Raw genomic sequence first — 17,445 nt, forward strand, 5'->3', positions numbered from 1 at the left:
CGGCCGGGCAGCCCCTGGGTGTCCACCCCGAGGGCGACTGCCCGAGGGGGACGGGGCCTTGGCTGGCCGCCGAGCCGTGGGGGGCGGTGTGCGCGTTACCTGGGGCATGGCGTGATGCCTTCCCCCTCCCCGGGGCTCCACGCGTGATAGGTAGAAGAAGTGGGTTTGTGGAGGTGACCGTGACGTAAAAAATAAAGATATAAGAAAGAAATCTCCTGGCATGGCGTTGCTTTTCCTCAGTCGCCCCGTGAAACGAGAGCAAATACTGAGGGGGGACCGTGGAGGAGTGAGGAGCTTCAGGTCCCCAGGGCCAGGGTGGCCACCAGAGTTGTGGCTGGGTAAATGGTGAAGGGATCTCGCAGGTGTGCTGGGGAGATGGTTGCTTTTATCTGCAGGGATTTTTTTTTCTTTTTTTGATGCCTTCACTTCTTTGTGTCATTGGTACTATTGTACATGATACTGATTTTTTTTCTAAAAGCTTTTAAAATGTAATAGTTTTAATTCCATCTCCGTAATCTTTGGAATTGCACTATATTGATCTAAGAAATTTCCTTTTTCCTCCAGTCTTCTTCCCAGATTGTTGGTTTTAGGAAGATGTGATGGGAGGAAAAAGTGCATCCAAAATCAAAATAGAAACAAGGGGTAAGAGGCCTTTTATTTAAGACTAAACCTTTCATTTAGTTAACTTAGGATTTCTACTAACTTCATAGTGGTATATGTGAATCCTGGTTATTATATCTGCTTGCTACTTCTTCCCCCGACCCCACTGCTGAAAATAGCCTAATTCTGCTATTATGTATCTTACGCAGTTGATAAGCGGATTGAATCGGAGGAGTCGGGAGATGAAGAAGGGAAGAAGCAAGCAGTTCGCTTAGTAACAGACCTCAGTCAGCAGAGCCTGAGAGATGAGCAGAATGGCGAGAACTCCGCAGGTACCTTGCCAACCTAAATGATCGGGTTAGGAAGTGTCATCTTACCCAGTGTGTACAGTAGCGTACATGTATCAGTCCTTTGTGTTTATTGTGGCTATGTGATGGTTGTATCAATGTTAGTGAACAACGTGAATCTGCTCTAGAGCAATCTTCTTTAAAAATAAATACATGTTATCATTGCTAAAATAAAGCTGCCTTCTTTTTATGGAACCACTGATACTATTTACTTATTTATCCATCCACATTTCTCTTTGAAATCTTTAATTTCAAAATGCAAAACACCTTTATTCATACTTTTTTTTGTGGAAACATAGTAACTTTTTGTGGAAAGATGCTGGAAATGTTCATTAGAAATAAACATAAGAAGCTTTTCATAGTTCTGCTTTAGCGTACGTAGTTTTTTACCTAAAGAGTTGCCGGATTCCTTTGGAAGGCAAAGATGACTATTTCTAGTTCGATTGAAGGAAGCTGTCAATTTTATTTTTTTAATTTAAAAAGTCTAAGACCTATCAAAATTATACCTGTTTGAATCCTCTTGACTTTAAACTTTTGGTACTGTTTCTACTGTTTGTATTAGCACGTTGGGTAGAAAAGTTGACAGACTTTAAGCTTGTATGTGTTTGATGGAAGGGTTTGCTTTTCAGTAGCTTGCACGGAATTTGTCAGAGCAGAACCATTTCTGAAGACCCTGTATGGCAATATGATCTGGGCTTTTGCTGCTAGCTAGCAATCTGAGATGTAATAGCATCCTTTCGATAGAGATGTTCATGTGATTGTTGGTCTGGAAATGGAAGTTAAATAATACAGCGAATTTTCTGCAGCAAACTTTAATCCTTTCAACTGTGCATCTACCGCAGATCCCTCCTAATCTTAACCTTGCTCACTGGAGTGTGCAAAAGTATTTTGCAAACTAGTAAATCATTATGAGAATTTTAAATCTCTTCTCCTAACTAAATGAACTCTGTCTAGGTCTAATTCATTGCTGATCATAAAAACCCCTATATATTAATTAAAAAAATGCTGTGGTGATGTCTGTAAAATTGTAAGAGCACACCTCGCAAATTGTGCATCCCAAATGCTATATGATCAATACAACCATGCAGATCAGTCAGTCACAATTTTCCTTCGCATGCATGTAACACTGAGTGTTTGTTCAGCTGACATAGTTTAGCTGTGCATTTGAGGTTATATTTTGTATGTTGTTCCCCCAGGAATTATAATATTAGAGAAAATACTTCAAGTGATATACTTTTATTCCAGTGAAAGAAGCAAAACACATTCAGATTTGGTTGCTGAATTACAGTGGATACCATTTAATGTAATGACTGTATTGTTACTTCTTCTTCTTCCAAGCTGTTAGGATTTAGAAAACTTCTACTAGGGCAGAAACCAAGCAGAGGAATAATTTTTGGAACATTTGAGTTAGTTTCCGCAGCCAGCTTTGAGTTTCTCAGCTGAAAGGAAAATGAAGAGTTTTCCACGTTTTTCACAGAAGATCATAAATAGAAAGAGCTCAAGCAGCTGAAGTTTCAAATTTATCATTTAGCTAATGCTCTGAGGAATAGCACCTCTGTTTAGAAAGCTTATAACTTAGCTATTTATAATATTTTTCATGCATATGCAGTCAAAAAGTGTAGTTAGGCTTTTAGTTGCTTTAAATGCTTGTGGTACTGTGAACTTATGTAACTCAGTAACTACTGTTCCGTATTGCGGAATTTGGGTTTCCTGAATGTCGTATTTTTTTCCTACATCTGCAAAGCTGTGTAGCTCGCAGGCATGGGTTACACAAAAGTCGCTTAAGTAACTTCACTGCCAGAGCAATGTTTTTTCCCCTTGAGAAACCTGCTGCATTAAAAATTGTGGACTAAAGTGCTGATTGTGAACTTACTGCATGCAAGTGAAATTGCAGTTCTATTTGTAAAGTGATGGTAGAAGGCTCAGTTTAGGGTGTTTTATGTCGACTTGGTTCATAAATAAAATGTTGGTTGACAATTAATAGGACTGTAAATTTGCTAGAACCATTTTTGTTTCTCTTCTTTGAGAGTAAATGTACTTTAACATTCTCATACCAATACTGATTTATCAGTGTTGTCAGTATACACATCTCACTCAGACTGCTATATGGAGAGTGTTTTATACACAGTACATAAACTTTGAGAGTTGGCCTTATTACATAAATGCTAATGTGTTCAGTTTTAAATTGCTTTTATGTCAGTGAATTTGATACATGTATCCTGTGTGATTTGGTTTTGCGCCTTCGGACTTGTGTGCTTTTTTCCCACACTGGCTCTACCAGGACTGGTCACTCAAAGCCATATGGCAAAACTACGAGGAGAGGATGTTCTTGCATTGATGACGTTCCTTCACTCTGAGCTACCCTTTGACAGATCCCAGAACAGCGTATTTAACACATTGCCAAAACCAAATGTGTATAAATGGTCTGTAATGGGTGCTGTGATGAAACATGTAATTTTTAGAGAAGCCTGTCAGCCAAACAAGGTCGAAGGATTTTTTTTTCACTTGAATTTTTTTTTGGTTGAAGAATTTTTTTCTTTACTGAGTGCATGACTGGCTTTACTGTTGGACAACTTTAAAATCTCAAAAGGAGAAGTTCCTTCACCATGAGCACTAACTTACTGCTAGTACAACTTAATACAAGGGCAATAGTGTGGGTGTTTCACGTGACATCTCAAATAACTGTTGTTCCAAACTTGGGCTGTGTTCCTGTTGGCTGTAAATTCAGCTAGGGGGCTTGTTTAGTTTGGAGCACTTTGTGCTGGCAGCCCTTTGCACCTTAGAAATAGGTCAAAGAGATGCGGCCTTGGTAGCAGTAGGGTAGGGTATTGCAGTCCCCTGCTGAAGTGCATAGCTCCTGATCTGGAAGAAAAATAAGAAAATTCAGGTGTTGCACACTGCTAAAATGCTGACAGGCATATGTATGCATGTCAGTTTTGGTGGCATTTCTATATCGCCATCCAGTGTCACCAAGCCTACCAGCTCATTTCAATCACCAAAATATACTTTATGCTCCCTGCTAATTCATGCTATGAAGAATATTAAAAGATGAGGGACAGAGGATTGCTTTTCACTCTTAACTTCCGTGAGTCAGTTCAGTTAGTGCTCTTTCTTGTTTGAATGCCCAGGCAAGCACAGTAGCTCAAATACAGCAAGGTAAATGATGGTGTGTGGAGCTATCAAAACCTTGGAGTTTAATGGCAGTATTAAAAATTGTAATGCTTGTACTGTTCATCCTTACAATACTGCTTACAATGCCAAGCATCAGTAGAAAAACACTCGTTAAGTATAGGGGACATTTGGCATCTACAAGGATTTTGTAACCATGCTGGGCTATAAAAATAGTCATTACTTCTGGGTTAATGGAATGAGCTTGCATACAGTAATGCAGGAGTTAATGCAAAGCCTTTGGGATTTGACTGTAATTAAAATTCCTTGGGTTTTTGGTAGTACATACAGAAGCTACACTCATGAAGTGGAAAAGGGTTGCATGTTGTATGTCTCTTTTGCAAAGTCGAATAAGACTTTCTTTGGAAATGGATGCAACCAGCGCACCATCTTCAACAAATGGGAATTGGGCATGAATTATTCAGCATGAATTTATCCAGTAAACTTCGCTCCCTCTTGTGCTGTGATAGAAGCACAGCAAATGTTGGGCTGTCTTCCAGAACTACAAAGGCATTTCCCAAGAAAATATATGCAATGTGATAAACAATGTTTTCTAGCATATTAGTGAGTTCAGTCAAACAAAAGAAGGGAGATCCATGCAGAAGTGTGCACAACATTAACATAAACTGGCAGTATTTATGAGAAAAGCTGAAGGGTGGGATTGCTGAGATGCTTGGTCATTCCTGGCACTATCACTAGACAGTTTAGATTCCTTCTTGGCAATGTTGTATTGGGTTGTCGGAGGAGCATAGACACTTTGGATGGTGTATCTTCAGAGGGATGATGGCCCTAAGTGTAAAGAAAAGGAATCCTTCCCAGATCAGTCTTAAGCCAGCATTATTCTGCAGCCACACAGGCAGGCTGGGGAAGGTGCTGTTCTTTCTGTCTTTTTCATTGAGGCATGAAATTCTGTTGTTAAGAAAGCTTTTTTTCACAACTAGCTATTACGAAGAAAGCCAAATAGGTAAAGTGTATTTTAATTCAGCAGCAGAATAGCTGAACTGTACATCGCGTGTTTCTTCTTCTGAGGAGCTTTTGCTCCCTTGGTCTCTCCGGATGTTAGCCATTGTTATCTTGCCTTTAGCTATCAGGTATCAGAAGTTTATAATATATTTGCTTCTCCTGCAGGAGAAGCAGAAACACCAGTGGACATGGAGACAATTAGCCTGGACCCAGAAGCTGAGGTAAAGGCAGATTTTTGTCCTTACGGACTTTATACAGCGGGAAGAAAAGGTAGGCAAGCAAGTATTGAAACATGGTTAAAAGATCTAATTCTTCTGAAGGTGCTGGCTGTCGTGATATTCCCCGGAATTGATTTAGAGCCTTTAGACTAGAAGTAGAGGTGTTTTATTCTTGCTCAGTAGCTGAAATATTTTGTTAGTAATCTAGAATTTTAAATTAAGCATGGAGGCACTGGAAGTAGGGCTATGCTGCAAGCATTATTGATGGGCTACGAGCTTTTGTGAAAATATCTTTAATGAAGTGATTGCTGCTGTCTGACCCATGATTTGTAATAGGCACAGCTACTTAACTGGCCTTGTGCCTTGGCATCGGCAGCCTCAGGAGCCTGTTAGCTGGAGAGTTTTTGAGCTTGGGTGGTGAAGTGCTGTATTTCTCTTTGATTGACTGACCTGCAAAACTGGAACATTTGGGGCTGGACAGCACAGATGTGAAGCGCATCAGCTGACTGCCAGTGCAGAGTTAATGTTCACAGAACCACCAGATTATTTGAACTATCAGTGGTTCCTGTTCATCTGAGGCCTGGAACTGGAAATAGCAAGGTGTGTTCCAGTTAAGCAAAGTGGGTAAGAGAATCTTCTGCAACGCTTTATTCATGCTAGACAGCAGAATTTGTCTGTCTCAGTAAATTCAGAATTTACTGCAAAAGATTTCTAATTTTGGCGAAACAATGCTCAGACTCGGGAAAGGGCTGTTGCCTTTTTGCAGATACTGTGTTTGCAGTTGACAAGCTTAGGCCATGTGCTTCACCTGTGGTGGTAAAATCATGTGCCAAATCCAATTTTCACAAGCTCTTTGAAGGGAAGTTTTAATGAGCTACACATTTTGTAAGACTATAATTTTCCTTAGAACAAAGTACCAGGTTGGTCTTTGAAAAGTGTTTTGAAACAACTGCTGAATCCCTCCGTTTCTCTTTCAGGATGTTGACTTGAATCATTTCCGAATTGGGAAGATTGAAGGATTTGAGGTGCTCAAGAAAGTGAAGGTAACAATCCTAAGGAACAGAGAATGCCTCTTGGAACTGGAGATTTTGCATATCTAACCTATAAGAGGACAGATACAGGAGTCTCTTTGGCTGAGATTCTGATGAGTTCACTTCATGTTTAACTGAAGGAGGGTAGTGTTTACCCATTTGTCAAGTAGTAATAAAAATCCTGGGGTTTTGCAAGTTGGTTTTGGAAGTGGATGAGAGACAACGCACCAGGGCTCATCATAAGAGATACATTCTGTGCTTGCACAGCAGGCTTAACATAGAATAATGTAGATTGGAAAGGACCTCTGGAGGTCTTTAGTAAACCCCTGCCCAAAGCAGGTCTGGTTAGAGCACGTTGCTTAAGGCCTTCTCCAGTCAAGCTCTTGAGTATTTCCAAGGATGGAGATTACATAGCCTCTCTGGGCTGCTGTTCTACTGTCTGACCGTCTTTGTGGTAAAAAGATTTCCTTATGTAGAGTTGGAATAAAACAAGAAAAAATTATATTAAAAAAAAACCCAAACCAACAAAACCCAGTGGGGAAAAAAAAAAACCCAAAAACCTATTGTCTGTATGCCAAAAGGCATTACATACTGTCATTCATATCCATTTTCCTGTTTGTTTTTAAACTTTTCCCCAACTATTAGACTCTATGTCTCCGTCAGAATTTGATTAAGCGTATTGAGAACCTGGAGCAATTGCAGACCTTGCAGGAACTGGATCTCTATGACAATCAAATTCGGAAGATCGAGAACTTGGAGTCTCTGGTGGAACTTGAGTGAGTCCAAGGGAATCACCAGGATTAGGTTGAGGGTGGTTTGCCACTCACCGAGTTACTCATGCTGTACTTATTCCAGTGTTTATCACCCAGGCTTTTCTCATGATTCATTTGGGTGCTCTGTGAAGGATAATGTCTGTTCTCCATTGGTATTTAACCTGTGCAGTAAACTAGCTTAATTATCCTGAAGCTTACCAGGGACAGTCAGCTGGAAATGAAATGTGTGATGTGAAAGGCAGCGAGAATGATAGGTGGTTGCAGCTTCTATGCAGGTGTGGAAGCACTCAGGTACCCCTTGCTCTTGACAGCGAGAGCTCCGTATCACAGGTTTTTATTCCTGCAGAAAATGACAAGAGATTTCAGGTGAGATTAGGATGGTTTTGGAGGGTGTTATGGAAGGAGTAGCGCTCTTCCCAGTTTCTGGCACTTGCTGTGATCACTCTGGAAATACGTTACAAAACTGTTCTCACTGGGGCGAGGAGGGCTGCCCTACTTCCCAGTCGTAACTGCTTCACGCTTATGGGAGGCCTTGATATTGTCCTGTCAGAGGCAGACCTTGTAGGCACGTACCTTTCCCAGGGAATATGCAGTACTGAAGGTTGGCTTCCTCCCACAGTGGCAGCTCCATGACTGGGCAAAATAATGGCTATCTTCTGCATGCGACAGATTCCCCCCCCCCGACACACTGTAGAAGTATTTTGAAAGTTATGTTTGTTGTCATTTCTGATAAAAGGAAATTTCCTTTATGACTTTAGCTTCAAGGCCTAGCAAAGTGCTTGATCTCTGCAGATAGTGAGGTTCCCCACCAATTTACAAGTGCCACTTCTAGAATAATCCATGCCTGATGGACTGAAGAGACCTTTGTTATGTTTTGCCTCAGGATCCTGGACATCTCCTTTAACGTTCTGCGACACATTGAAGGACTAGATCGGCTTACCCAACTTAAAAAACTCTTCCTTGTAAACAACAAAATCGGCAAAATTGAGAATTTGAGCAACTTGCAGATGCTACAGATGCTAGAGTTGGGATCCAATCGAATTCGGGTAGGCTTGCTCTACAAGATGTTAGCTGCAGAGTTTTGAGCTCTTTGGCTTGGGATTAGCCTTTTCTGAAAATACACTTCATTGACTTTTACTTGCAATTTTGTTCTTTTTATTGTTCCAGTCATTTAATGTGTAATTGCTTATTGCTGGATGCTGGATCCTTTAATTATGTATGCACGTAGTGCCTGGCTACTAAATTACTATTTATGAATTTCTCTTTTTAATGAGAAATGTATCCCCTGTGTGTTGCCTTTTGCAGATGATGGTTTCCTCCTGAAGAGCCAAGCCTATCAAAACTAGCAATTACTGTTTTCTCTTACCTTCCCAGAGGCTGGTGCTCTGTCAATAAAACCTATTGAATGCAAATGTAATTCTAGTTTGATTTGTATGTGTAATTGATAACTTGCTACATTAGTCATTCTCACTCAGGAAAAAGATTTTCTTGAGGCTTTGCTCTGAAATGCCTCAAAAACCTGATACTGTACTGCTGATTGCTTTTTTTTTTTATTGTGCAGTTTGTGACCATTTCAATTTAGGTCATTTAAAATCTGTACCACTTAAAGGGAAGCAGTTCTGAGTACTCTCTCCTCTCCTTAAGGTATGCTTTTCTGCATTTTGCCCCATTTGTAAGAGAACTGGTGAAACAGATGACACAAAAGACTTGCAACATGCAAAGTAAACTATTAATTTTTTAGGAGCTTTTTCAGTTATATGCACTTTAGAAAATACTTGTAAGAGATGAGTGCAGACTTCCAATCTGAAAATTGTTGCTCCTCATTTACAATCTGAAAAATTACTTGTTATGCTGAAAGAGCAAATTAGGAAAAGAACTGTTTGTCCTCTGTATTTCAAGCCTTGTGGAAGCACACTTCTCTTTCTAGAAGAGAAGGAAACTTCAGCTATTATGAACAGCCTTTTAAGGCAGAAATGTGTGCTGCTTTTATGAACTGGAAAAATTTTATTTTGCTCCTATAGCTAAACTCGACTTAATTCTTTTCCATCCAAAGGAATTTCTAACTTTGGAAATGAAATTACTTAGGGGAATAAATGTAGAGTGTGAGAATAGCCAGACCAGATGAGTGATTAGAACTTTTTTAATAGTTTTATGTTGGTAGGGTGGCCTGGCTATGTGCTTTACAGGTGGGCATATCCTTAACTTTTTAGGATAAAAGCCTATAGACTGTCTGTTCAGTCAGCGTTGTTGGCTCTGAGGTGCCTGATATACTCATCCCCTGTGCATTAAAGCTTCTGCAGTAATGCTGTCTTAGTCATTTTGCTGCACAATCTAACCTTTCGGAGTGCACTTACCCTGGAGTCGTCCTGACTTACTAAGCATGTGTAGTTCTGTCCCTTTTGTATGAATGGTGAGGAAGTAGAACTTTATTCTTGAGCTGATGGATTTTCATGCTTTTTTTCCAAAGTTGGACTGAGGCAACTATAAGGCAAGCACTTCTTTATTTGTTCCTTAGTTTTTTCCCCCTCATGTCCATCTGTTTCATACTCTCACTTAAGTGTGGCTTTTTTATAGCTTTAAGTAGCTTTTTTTTTCCCCTGACTATTTCTTCTCAGTATCCTCAGAGTCACAAGTATTTCCTCCTCAGGGCTTGGGGGAGCTACCAATGAGCAACAAATCTATCATTTTCTTGCAAGGTCAAAACAGGGGTAAGTCCACAGGCTAGAAGGAGGGTGAATCCAAATATGGGCTGATAAACACCTTGTTGAATTTGTTGGCAACTGTGGGATAGAGGTTGAAAAGCTTCTTTCCTTTCCAGAGCGTATCTGTAAGTTCATAGTGTGTGTGTTTGTGTCCATCTTCCTCTTTTTTCCTTTACACATGCACAGGTAAACATGCATACGCACACACACATGCACAGAGTAATCTAAGTGGTGCTAGGACTCAGTGGCCTGTCTCACCAGCACTACTAGTTTCTGAAACTCTGCCAGGCAAGAAGGATGTGGAAAAGCTGAGTTGTCACAAGGTACTTGAGCACAGATGCACAGCTGTGTGTGTATCTATATCCATATTACTGTTCTTCTGTGAGCTGAAGTCTGTTTTTAAAATTCTTGTCTTTTTAACAGCACTTTTTTTTGAATTAAGAGGCTTTCCCCTGCAAAAAAAGCATTGTGTTTTCTTTCCTTCTGTTTTCTAAGCCCACCCTTTTCCTCTTTTCTTGCCCTTTTTTCTCTCTTCTGTTTGTGCTTTCTGGTGCCAGTTCCTTTGTAAATAAAGAATATGGTGGTTCTTGATGCCTCACAGAGATCCTTATTTTCCCCCACTGAAGCTCAGGCTCAGGACATAAACTGGTATAGTGTATATGTTCTGCCAGTAGCATGTATATTTAAAACATGTACATCACTTTAATTGGTATGTGTATGTTCTGCCAGTAGCATGAATATATAGCCAGTAGTTAAATATGTATTAAACACATACACCCATGAGACAGTTAACCTTGCTTATGACAGAGAAACTGTTGTGCAGAGAAGCTAAACAGCTTGCTTCTGACTCTGTTCTGCGGTCACTGATGGTCAGGACTAAATTTGTAAATTGTATTTTCTCCTCCCAGATTCTCTTTCCATTCACTAGTGACAGATTTTTCTTGCTTCACAAATGAGTATCTCCTGCCCTGGATACACCTCATGGCCCAGGGAATGTAATTTTCAGTGCTCCCTGAGCCTTTTCATTCTCTGCTCTTGCTGCCTGGACAGTGGAGGCAACAGCCGGGACAAAGCGATGTGACCCTTGCTGAAAATCATCGAATAGTAGTGCCATAAGCCAGCTGTCACACGGGCTGAGGTTCGCTGTCACTGCACAAAGTCCTGCACTTACTTTGCTCTTGGGTCACAAGGGAGGCCCTACCTTGTGCGCGCTTTGTGTTGTGGAATTGGCAGGCTTGTCTTTCTCAGGAGTGCAGCTCCATGGGTCAAGGCTGTAAAATGCCAGCCACGTCTACAGGTTGGTGTTTTGCATCACAGCAATAACACTGTCTCCTTTGGTCATTTTGCAGGCAATTGAAAACATCGACACCTTGGCTAATCTTGACAGTCTGTTCCTTGGAAAGAATAAAATCACCAAGCTGCAGAACTTGGATGCACTGACAAACTTGACTGTGCTCAGTATACAGGTATTGATTCTACTTTGTACTGTTATGTTTTGAACAGCCTTGGTTACATGAACCACCTTGTAATTTATGATGAGCTCTTCTGAATCAGCAGGTCTTCAGTGTTTGAGTCAAACTCCTGTACTGGAAGAAAGTGTGATACTCTCTGTGCTGTCCTTTCTCATCCTTTCATACTAAAGGAGATTGACAGACACTGATAAAATGTTAAAACAAATGTTTGATTTTTATGGGAGAGAGAACAGGAAATTAACGTTATCTCCCATTTCCTGTGCATTAAAGCTTCTGCAGAAATACTGTTTTCTAATATATTACAATAACATCAAATGAGTTATGCCAGGGAAGCCATTATAATGGCAGTGGGCTCAGTGTCACTACCTCCTTCTGGAAGAAGGAAGAAATGTGAACAAGCCTGTGCTAAATGAAATCTGTCCTTAATGAGCTTATGGAAAGTTTCTTCCGTTTTAAAAGGTGGAATAAAAGATACTCAACTAATTTCTTCCTTTGAGTCCCCTTCTCGTCCATATGACAATGCTAGTCCATTCTAATATCTCTTACAGCTGTTGGTAAGAAAGTAATATTCGCTACATGTCGTAGTACCTGTATGCATCATTATTCTATAGGACATACAGAATTATGTACAGCAGAGTGTGTTGGGATTCAAGTGTTGTAACTTACCTTCTGACCATTCTATTAAAAAAAACTACAAAATGAATGATATTAGAGCATAGGCCCGTTGTTTCCAAAGACACCAAGTGGAAAACTTTCAGGCTACAACTTTTGATGGGAAGGTCAGAGTCTGATTCTTCTAAACTTGGAGACTTTGGCTCTCTTGGAACTTCCTTGTACATTGGTGATACAGAGATTAAACAAGCCGAGCTCATGAGATCAATGTGGACCCAAGCAGACTGTTTCCCTTTCCCATCCATACTTCAGGGAAATGCTTTTTCTCCAGAGGCTCACTTGGGTTTTGGTTTGTTTAGAGTGGACTTAAACCGCTGTTACACTTTCAGAATAACCGTCTGACCAAGATTGAGGGCCTGCAGAGCTTGGTGAATTTGCGTGAGTTGTACCTCAGCCACAATGGCATCGAAGTCATCGAGGGACTGGAGAACAATGTGAGCAAGGTCTTGCTAAATGTGTGACAGAATTGTTGCCCTAAGCTGCTTCTGTTAGTGGCTGTGCTTTTCTGGAAGTTTTTGTTCCTCAGCTTCCCTGGTTACATGTGGGGTCCTGAGTCTCTTGAAAAGACCACAAAGATCCAAGTATTTGTTATGTTAAAATATCTTGCATGGGTGAAGCTCCTCCAGATCCTCAGAAGCAGAATTGTTTTCATGACCTGGGGAGGGGAAGAACAAGATGTGGTTAATGCAGCAGCCTGACTGATCTTCAGCAATGGAAAGACTGATGGCCGCAGCTGACTCTCTGCTGCAGCCTTTCAGACAGCAGTTTGTAGATAACCATGAGTTCTTTTTAGTAGGACAACATCTGGAGCTGGGAGTGGAGAGACAAGCCGTGGCATATGGCTTGCCTTCGTGTCAGTGTACATTTCTAGATTTCTGGATAGAATTTATTTCAGCAGAAGCCTATAGCGTTTTCTTTCTCACCCAACAGTAGATGGCATTGTCAGAGAGCAGAGACAATGTGGAACTTAGTTGGCTGTGTGCAAGGCAGAAAAAAAAACTTTCTAAAACTGTTGAGTTCCCTGCTGCAAAAGGTTTGTTCAACTCTGCTGCACTTATGATCTGATTTTTTTAATGGATTCCTCTTAATGTATTACGAGGAAAGCTGACTTTTTAGGAGCCCTTGGATGGCAATAGCCAGCTGGCCAGTAATTGCTTTCATTTTTGTCACATGGCTTCTGGGAGGTCAGTAACCCAGTGTTGTGGTTTAACCCCAGCTGGCAACTAAGCACCACACAGCTGCTCACTCACTCCCCCCCAGCAGGGGGATGGGGGAGAGAATTGGAAGAGTAAAAGTGAGACCACTTAGGGGTTGAGATAAGAACAGTTTAATAATGGAAATAAAATAATAATTATAATTGTGATGAAAAGAAAAATAACAAAAAGAGAGAGAAATAAAACCCAAGAAAGACATGTGATGCAAATGAAAAACAATTGCTCCCCACCCGCCGACTGATGCCCAGCCAGTCCCCGAGCAGTGGCCCCCCTGGCCAGCTTTCCCCCAGTTTATATACTGAGCATGACGTCACATGGTATGGAATGGCTGTTTGGCCAGTTTGGGTCAGCTGTCCTGGCTGTGCCCCCTCCCAGCTTCTTGTGCACCTCCAGCCTTCTCAGTCGGTAGAGCATGGGAAGCTGAAAAGTCCTTGACTAGTGTAAGCATTACCTAGCAACAACTAAAACATCGGTGTGTTATCAACATTCTCATACTAACTCCAAAACACAGCACTATATCAGCTACTAGGAAGAAAATTGACTGTATCCCAGCCGAAACCAGGACACCCAGCTTAATTAAAAACAGTCTTCCTTGCTATATTTAGGCAGTGAGAGTTCTTGTGCTGTATGTAAGCAGCTGGCAATAATGTGTCTTTGCTCCTGACAGTTTCCAACTCTGGGCCTGAAAAAAGTGGGACAGAAAAGATGAAATCTGATCTAATGTTTTTGTGTTTGCTTGTCTAGAATAAACTCACAATGCTGGACATTGCATCCAACAGAATCAAGAAGATTGAAAATACCAGTCACCTAACAGAGCTGCAGGAATTCTGGGTAAGTGCAGGCTGGAGCTGATCCCCTGAAATGTCTGTACAATGGTGAAAGAAACCCTTCTGGTGGGGAGCTGTGGGAGGGTGGCGTACATGTATGTCTTGGAGCAAACTCTTGTTCTGGTGACAGTATGCATGGATAGAGTATGATGGTGTTCCCTAAGGAAAGACTTGAACGTAAAAAATTTTTTGCAGGGCTTTGCTTAGTGGTAACGAGCCTGTCTCTGCCTAGGAAATAGGCCCTGCCTTCATGCTTGTGATGGTTATGAAACAGCCCTACTGTGCCCTATTTTTGCGGATCTTATCTTTCTTTAAGTGAGCATGACAGTGTAATAAGGGAAGCTGATATTGTCTCACCACTGCACCAGAGCACAGTACCTGTTTAGAGCAGAGTCAATGTGTTCATGTCATTATAAATATGAAGAAAATGAAACCGTCTTCTGGTTTACTTCCATTCCTATGAGGTAGATAACTGTTTAGGTTTGCTTCTGTTTCTTTGTGGCACCCTAAATAGCTAAGCCCTTTGTCATTCATAAGTCTGGTCAGGAAATATGCAGAGACACCCCCTCCTGAAACATCAGTATCCTGCCATGTGGGAGGGAGCTCTGTACAAATCTGCTTATGGTTGGGGGAAAAAGCAGCAGATGTTCATGAGTTGGTACATGCTTTAGCTCTTGTAGAGTTTGTGCATGTCAAGGCTGAGAATAAGAGTTGTGCTGCTTAATGTCTGTCATTTGGAGTTAGGTTATTTAAGTTCTTGGGCAGAGGCTGAGATAAAAGGAGTGGAAAGCAGCTGCAAATGAAAGCAAGCCAGAGCCTGGAGTCAAGGCTACTTGGACCATTATCCTCATCTTGCAGTGTCGCTTAGCAGACGGCTAGTGGTGGTATCTGGCCGTGCCTGTTCTGTAAGGAACTCTTTAAATAACAGGAGCTGAGAAGCTGTTTAACATGACATCTTTTGGGCGGTAAAAATGAGACAATGCAGTGTGGCTGGCGTGGGACCTGTTGTGATCCTTTGCAATTTCCTCCAGTCTTCCTCTTTGCTATTGCCCTGCTTATAGAAGAAGGCGTTGCACAGCTATTTCCACTTGTTTTACAGAAAGTAAAGGGGAGATCCTAACCTCATTGGACTTCCTTTGCAAAAACACTAGTGCATTTAAAGAGTCCTTTGTCAAAGCAGAGCATTGGCCAAGATCTGTTAGCTGAACCTAGAAAATGCCCTCCTGGCTTTTTTCCGCTTTAACACTGTTTTATCAAAAAGCACATAACCTTTTTTTAAAAAGAGCTGGGCAGAATTTTCTTTGGTATGAACAACTGTTGTATCTACTAGTTTATATTTTTTCACTGACTGTAGAGTTGAAGCGCATAACAAAGTCCTTTAACACCTTAAGGAAGCAGAATTTCAAATCCTGGATACTGTGGGAATCTTCTAACAGTTTCCCACTACCGCCCCAGTGGAGGGACTGAGACATCCGAAGGTCAAGTGACTTGGCTGAAGTAATGTTGTGATGAGCTGTAGCAGAATGAAAGAGCTAGCAGGTTTTCTTCAGAGTCTTAGTCCAGGGTCTTAACTACAAAGCCGTCTTCAGCTGGAATGCTGGCAGTCCCAATGATGAAGCAGTTTTCTTTCACAGAACTAGCTCGAGGGAGGCAGCTGGAGAAAATAGAGCTGCCTATCTGCCACACGGCAAACAGGGTGCACAAAATTTCCAGTTTACCGTGGGTGCCTGATGCGAGGAAGAACAGTCGTTGAGAAGGGCCAGAACCAATCCATTGATTTTAAATTTTTTTTTTTTTTTAAAGGTGGTATTGCTGTAGTAACTGCCTCTGTATCCAAAACCAAAGGGTGGCTGAAGTCTCTAGGTTGGACAGCACACGGCCACCTCACACACTTGCTTCCTTGCCAGGCGGTTGAAGCCTTCATCCCCTTGCATGGGAACTCCTTTGCAGTGCCAGCAATGAGGCAGCTCCCGTGCTGACAGGAGGAGAGCATGAATCAGAAAGCTTAGTGCTTTATCTGGAGTGCAGAAGCAGTTTTTGTGGGGAAGTGATGTGAAGGGGAGAGGAAAGTGTCACTTTTGACATCAGTTTGGGACCTTTTTTAATGCTTCCTCGGAAGCCATGAAAGTAATGATAGATGTCACAGTGGAAGAAAATCTTGACATAAAGATTCCCAACCCTTAAATGAACAGTGTATGGGCCGGGACACTGTATGAAGAGACTGTCTCAGTGTCTTGCTGGCTCTTTCCCAGCATACTAGTTGGACTGGATATGCTGTCTGAAGGGTGGAGCATTTGACCAGCAACCCAGGACAGTGTGGGGAAGTTGGAGGTGGTTAGCAAGGCCTGGAGTGTGAGACAGGAAAGCACATCTCGGAGGTTCCAGGGGGAGAAGGATCGTGTAGACAGGGTCATCTTATATGTGCATGAAGACTGTACGGCGTTACTGCCACTGGGTAGTAGTAATCCTCCTGAGCAGCATCGCTGTGGCTAGGTTCCTGCTAACCAGGCTTAGCTTGGAAGTATCTGTTTGTATGAGTGTGCCTATATGTGCTCTGCAGATGAACGATAATCTCATCGAGAGCTGGAGCGACCTGGATGAGCTGAAAGGAGCAAAGAACTTGGAAACTGTATATCTGGAGCGAAACCCCTTGCAGAAGGATCCCCAGTACCGTCGCAAAATCATGCTGGCCCTCCCAACTGTCCGGCAGATTGATGCCACGTTTGTTCGATTCTGAACCTCCTGCTGCCCTCTCTCTCCTGCCCTCCTTGGAGAAATATCCCAACTGGGTTTTTTATCCACTTGCCACTCCCCAGGTCTTCAGTACACTGACACTCGCAGAGCAAATGGTCAATAAAAAGCACTGAATACCAGATTTTTGTGTACAATGCACTCATTGTTTTTGAAATGTTGTTGTTATTATTATTATTATTAAATCTTAACACAAGAGAATTCCTTGTGTTTGCGTCTTATTTGTGTGGGAGGTTTTGGCAGAAAGTGTTTGCAACAGACTGAAGCCACTTGGAGCCACTTGCTGACTTTTGTTGACCCTGTCACACACCTTCAGGTTAGTAACATCCTTGCAAACATCACTTTTCCAGATCCAGGCTCAATGGTGGTCTGTAAAAATGTGAAAAGACAGAGACGGTGTTGACATGGGGAAAAATCTGATAAAGATGCTCATCCAGGTTATCAGGTGTGAGTCAGTGCTAAAAATCTGCTTGTAAAACTCAGGAGGGGGGGAAGGTTAGCCTTTCCATAGCAATTTTTATTTTTTTTTAAACACAGCTACAAGCTCTTTAGAGGATTGAGGACAAATAGCTTGAGGTATGAAAGCAGTGTGGAGGCTGTACATGCCTGAATGAGCTACCAGCCTTCACGAAGCCACTAGTGATATTTAAACGTAGTGCTGTAGACCAAGGTGGGAACTGGAAAAGGGGTTAAAAGGTGGTAAGAGG

At 41.7% G+C, this 17,445-nt stretch overlaps 1 protein-coding gene across 1 annotated transcript; it reads left to right on the top strand.

The window, feature by feature from the left end:
* The first annotated feature begins 562 nt into the window (after positions 1 to 562).
* On the top strand, positions 563 to 16,937 carry PPP1R7 (protein phosphatase 1, regulatory subunit 7). The gene is made up of 10 exons (XM_009323184.1): positions 563 to 642; positions 810 to 932; positions 5,244 to 5,299; positions 6,274 to 6,339; positions 6,973 to 7,103; positions 7,984 to 8,146; positions 11,152 to 11,268; positions 12,276 to 12,380; positions 13,905 to 13,991; positions 16,548 to 16,937. Exons 1-10 carry the CDS (start codon positions 600 to 602, stop codon positions 16,722 to 16,724), a joined length of 1,068 nt encoding a protein of 355 aa, XP_009321459.1. The 5' UTR covers positions 563 to 599; the 3' UTR covers positions 16,725 to 16,937.
* The last annotated feature ends 508 nt before the right edge of the window (positions 16,938 to 17,445 follow it).

Source organism: Pygoscelis adeliae, unplaced genomic scaffold, assembly GCF_000699105.1.
Source record: "Pygoscelis adeliae isolate BGI_AS28 unplaced genomic scaffold, ASM69910v1 Scaffold544, whole genome shotgun sequence".
Taxonomy (NCBI): Eukaryota; Metazoa; Chordata; class Aves; order Sphenisciformes; family Spheniscidae; genus Pygoscelis; species Pygoscelis adeliae.

What these genes read in the sequence shown, in the direction of transcription:
- PPP1R7 (XM_009323184.1), top strand. Translation starts at nt 600, where the DNA reads ATGGGAGGAAAAAGTGCATCCAAAATCAAAATAGAAACAAGGG. An exon ending in GAATGGCGAGAACTCCGCAG is followed by an intron (nt 933 to 5,243) that starts GTACCTTGCCAA and finishes CTTCTCCTGCAG; the next exon opens with GAGAAGCAGAAACACCAGTG. An exon ending in TGGGATCCAATCGAATTCGG is followed by an intron (nt 8,147 to 11,151) that starts GTAGGCTTGCTC and finishes GTCATTTTGCAG; the next exon opens with GCAATTGAAAACATCGACAC.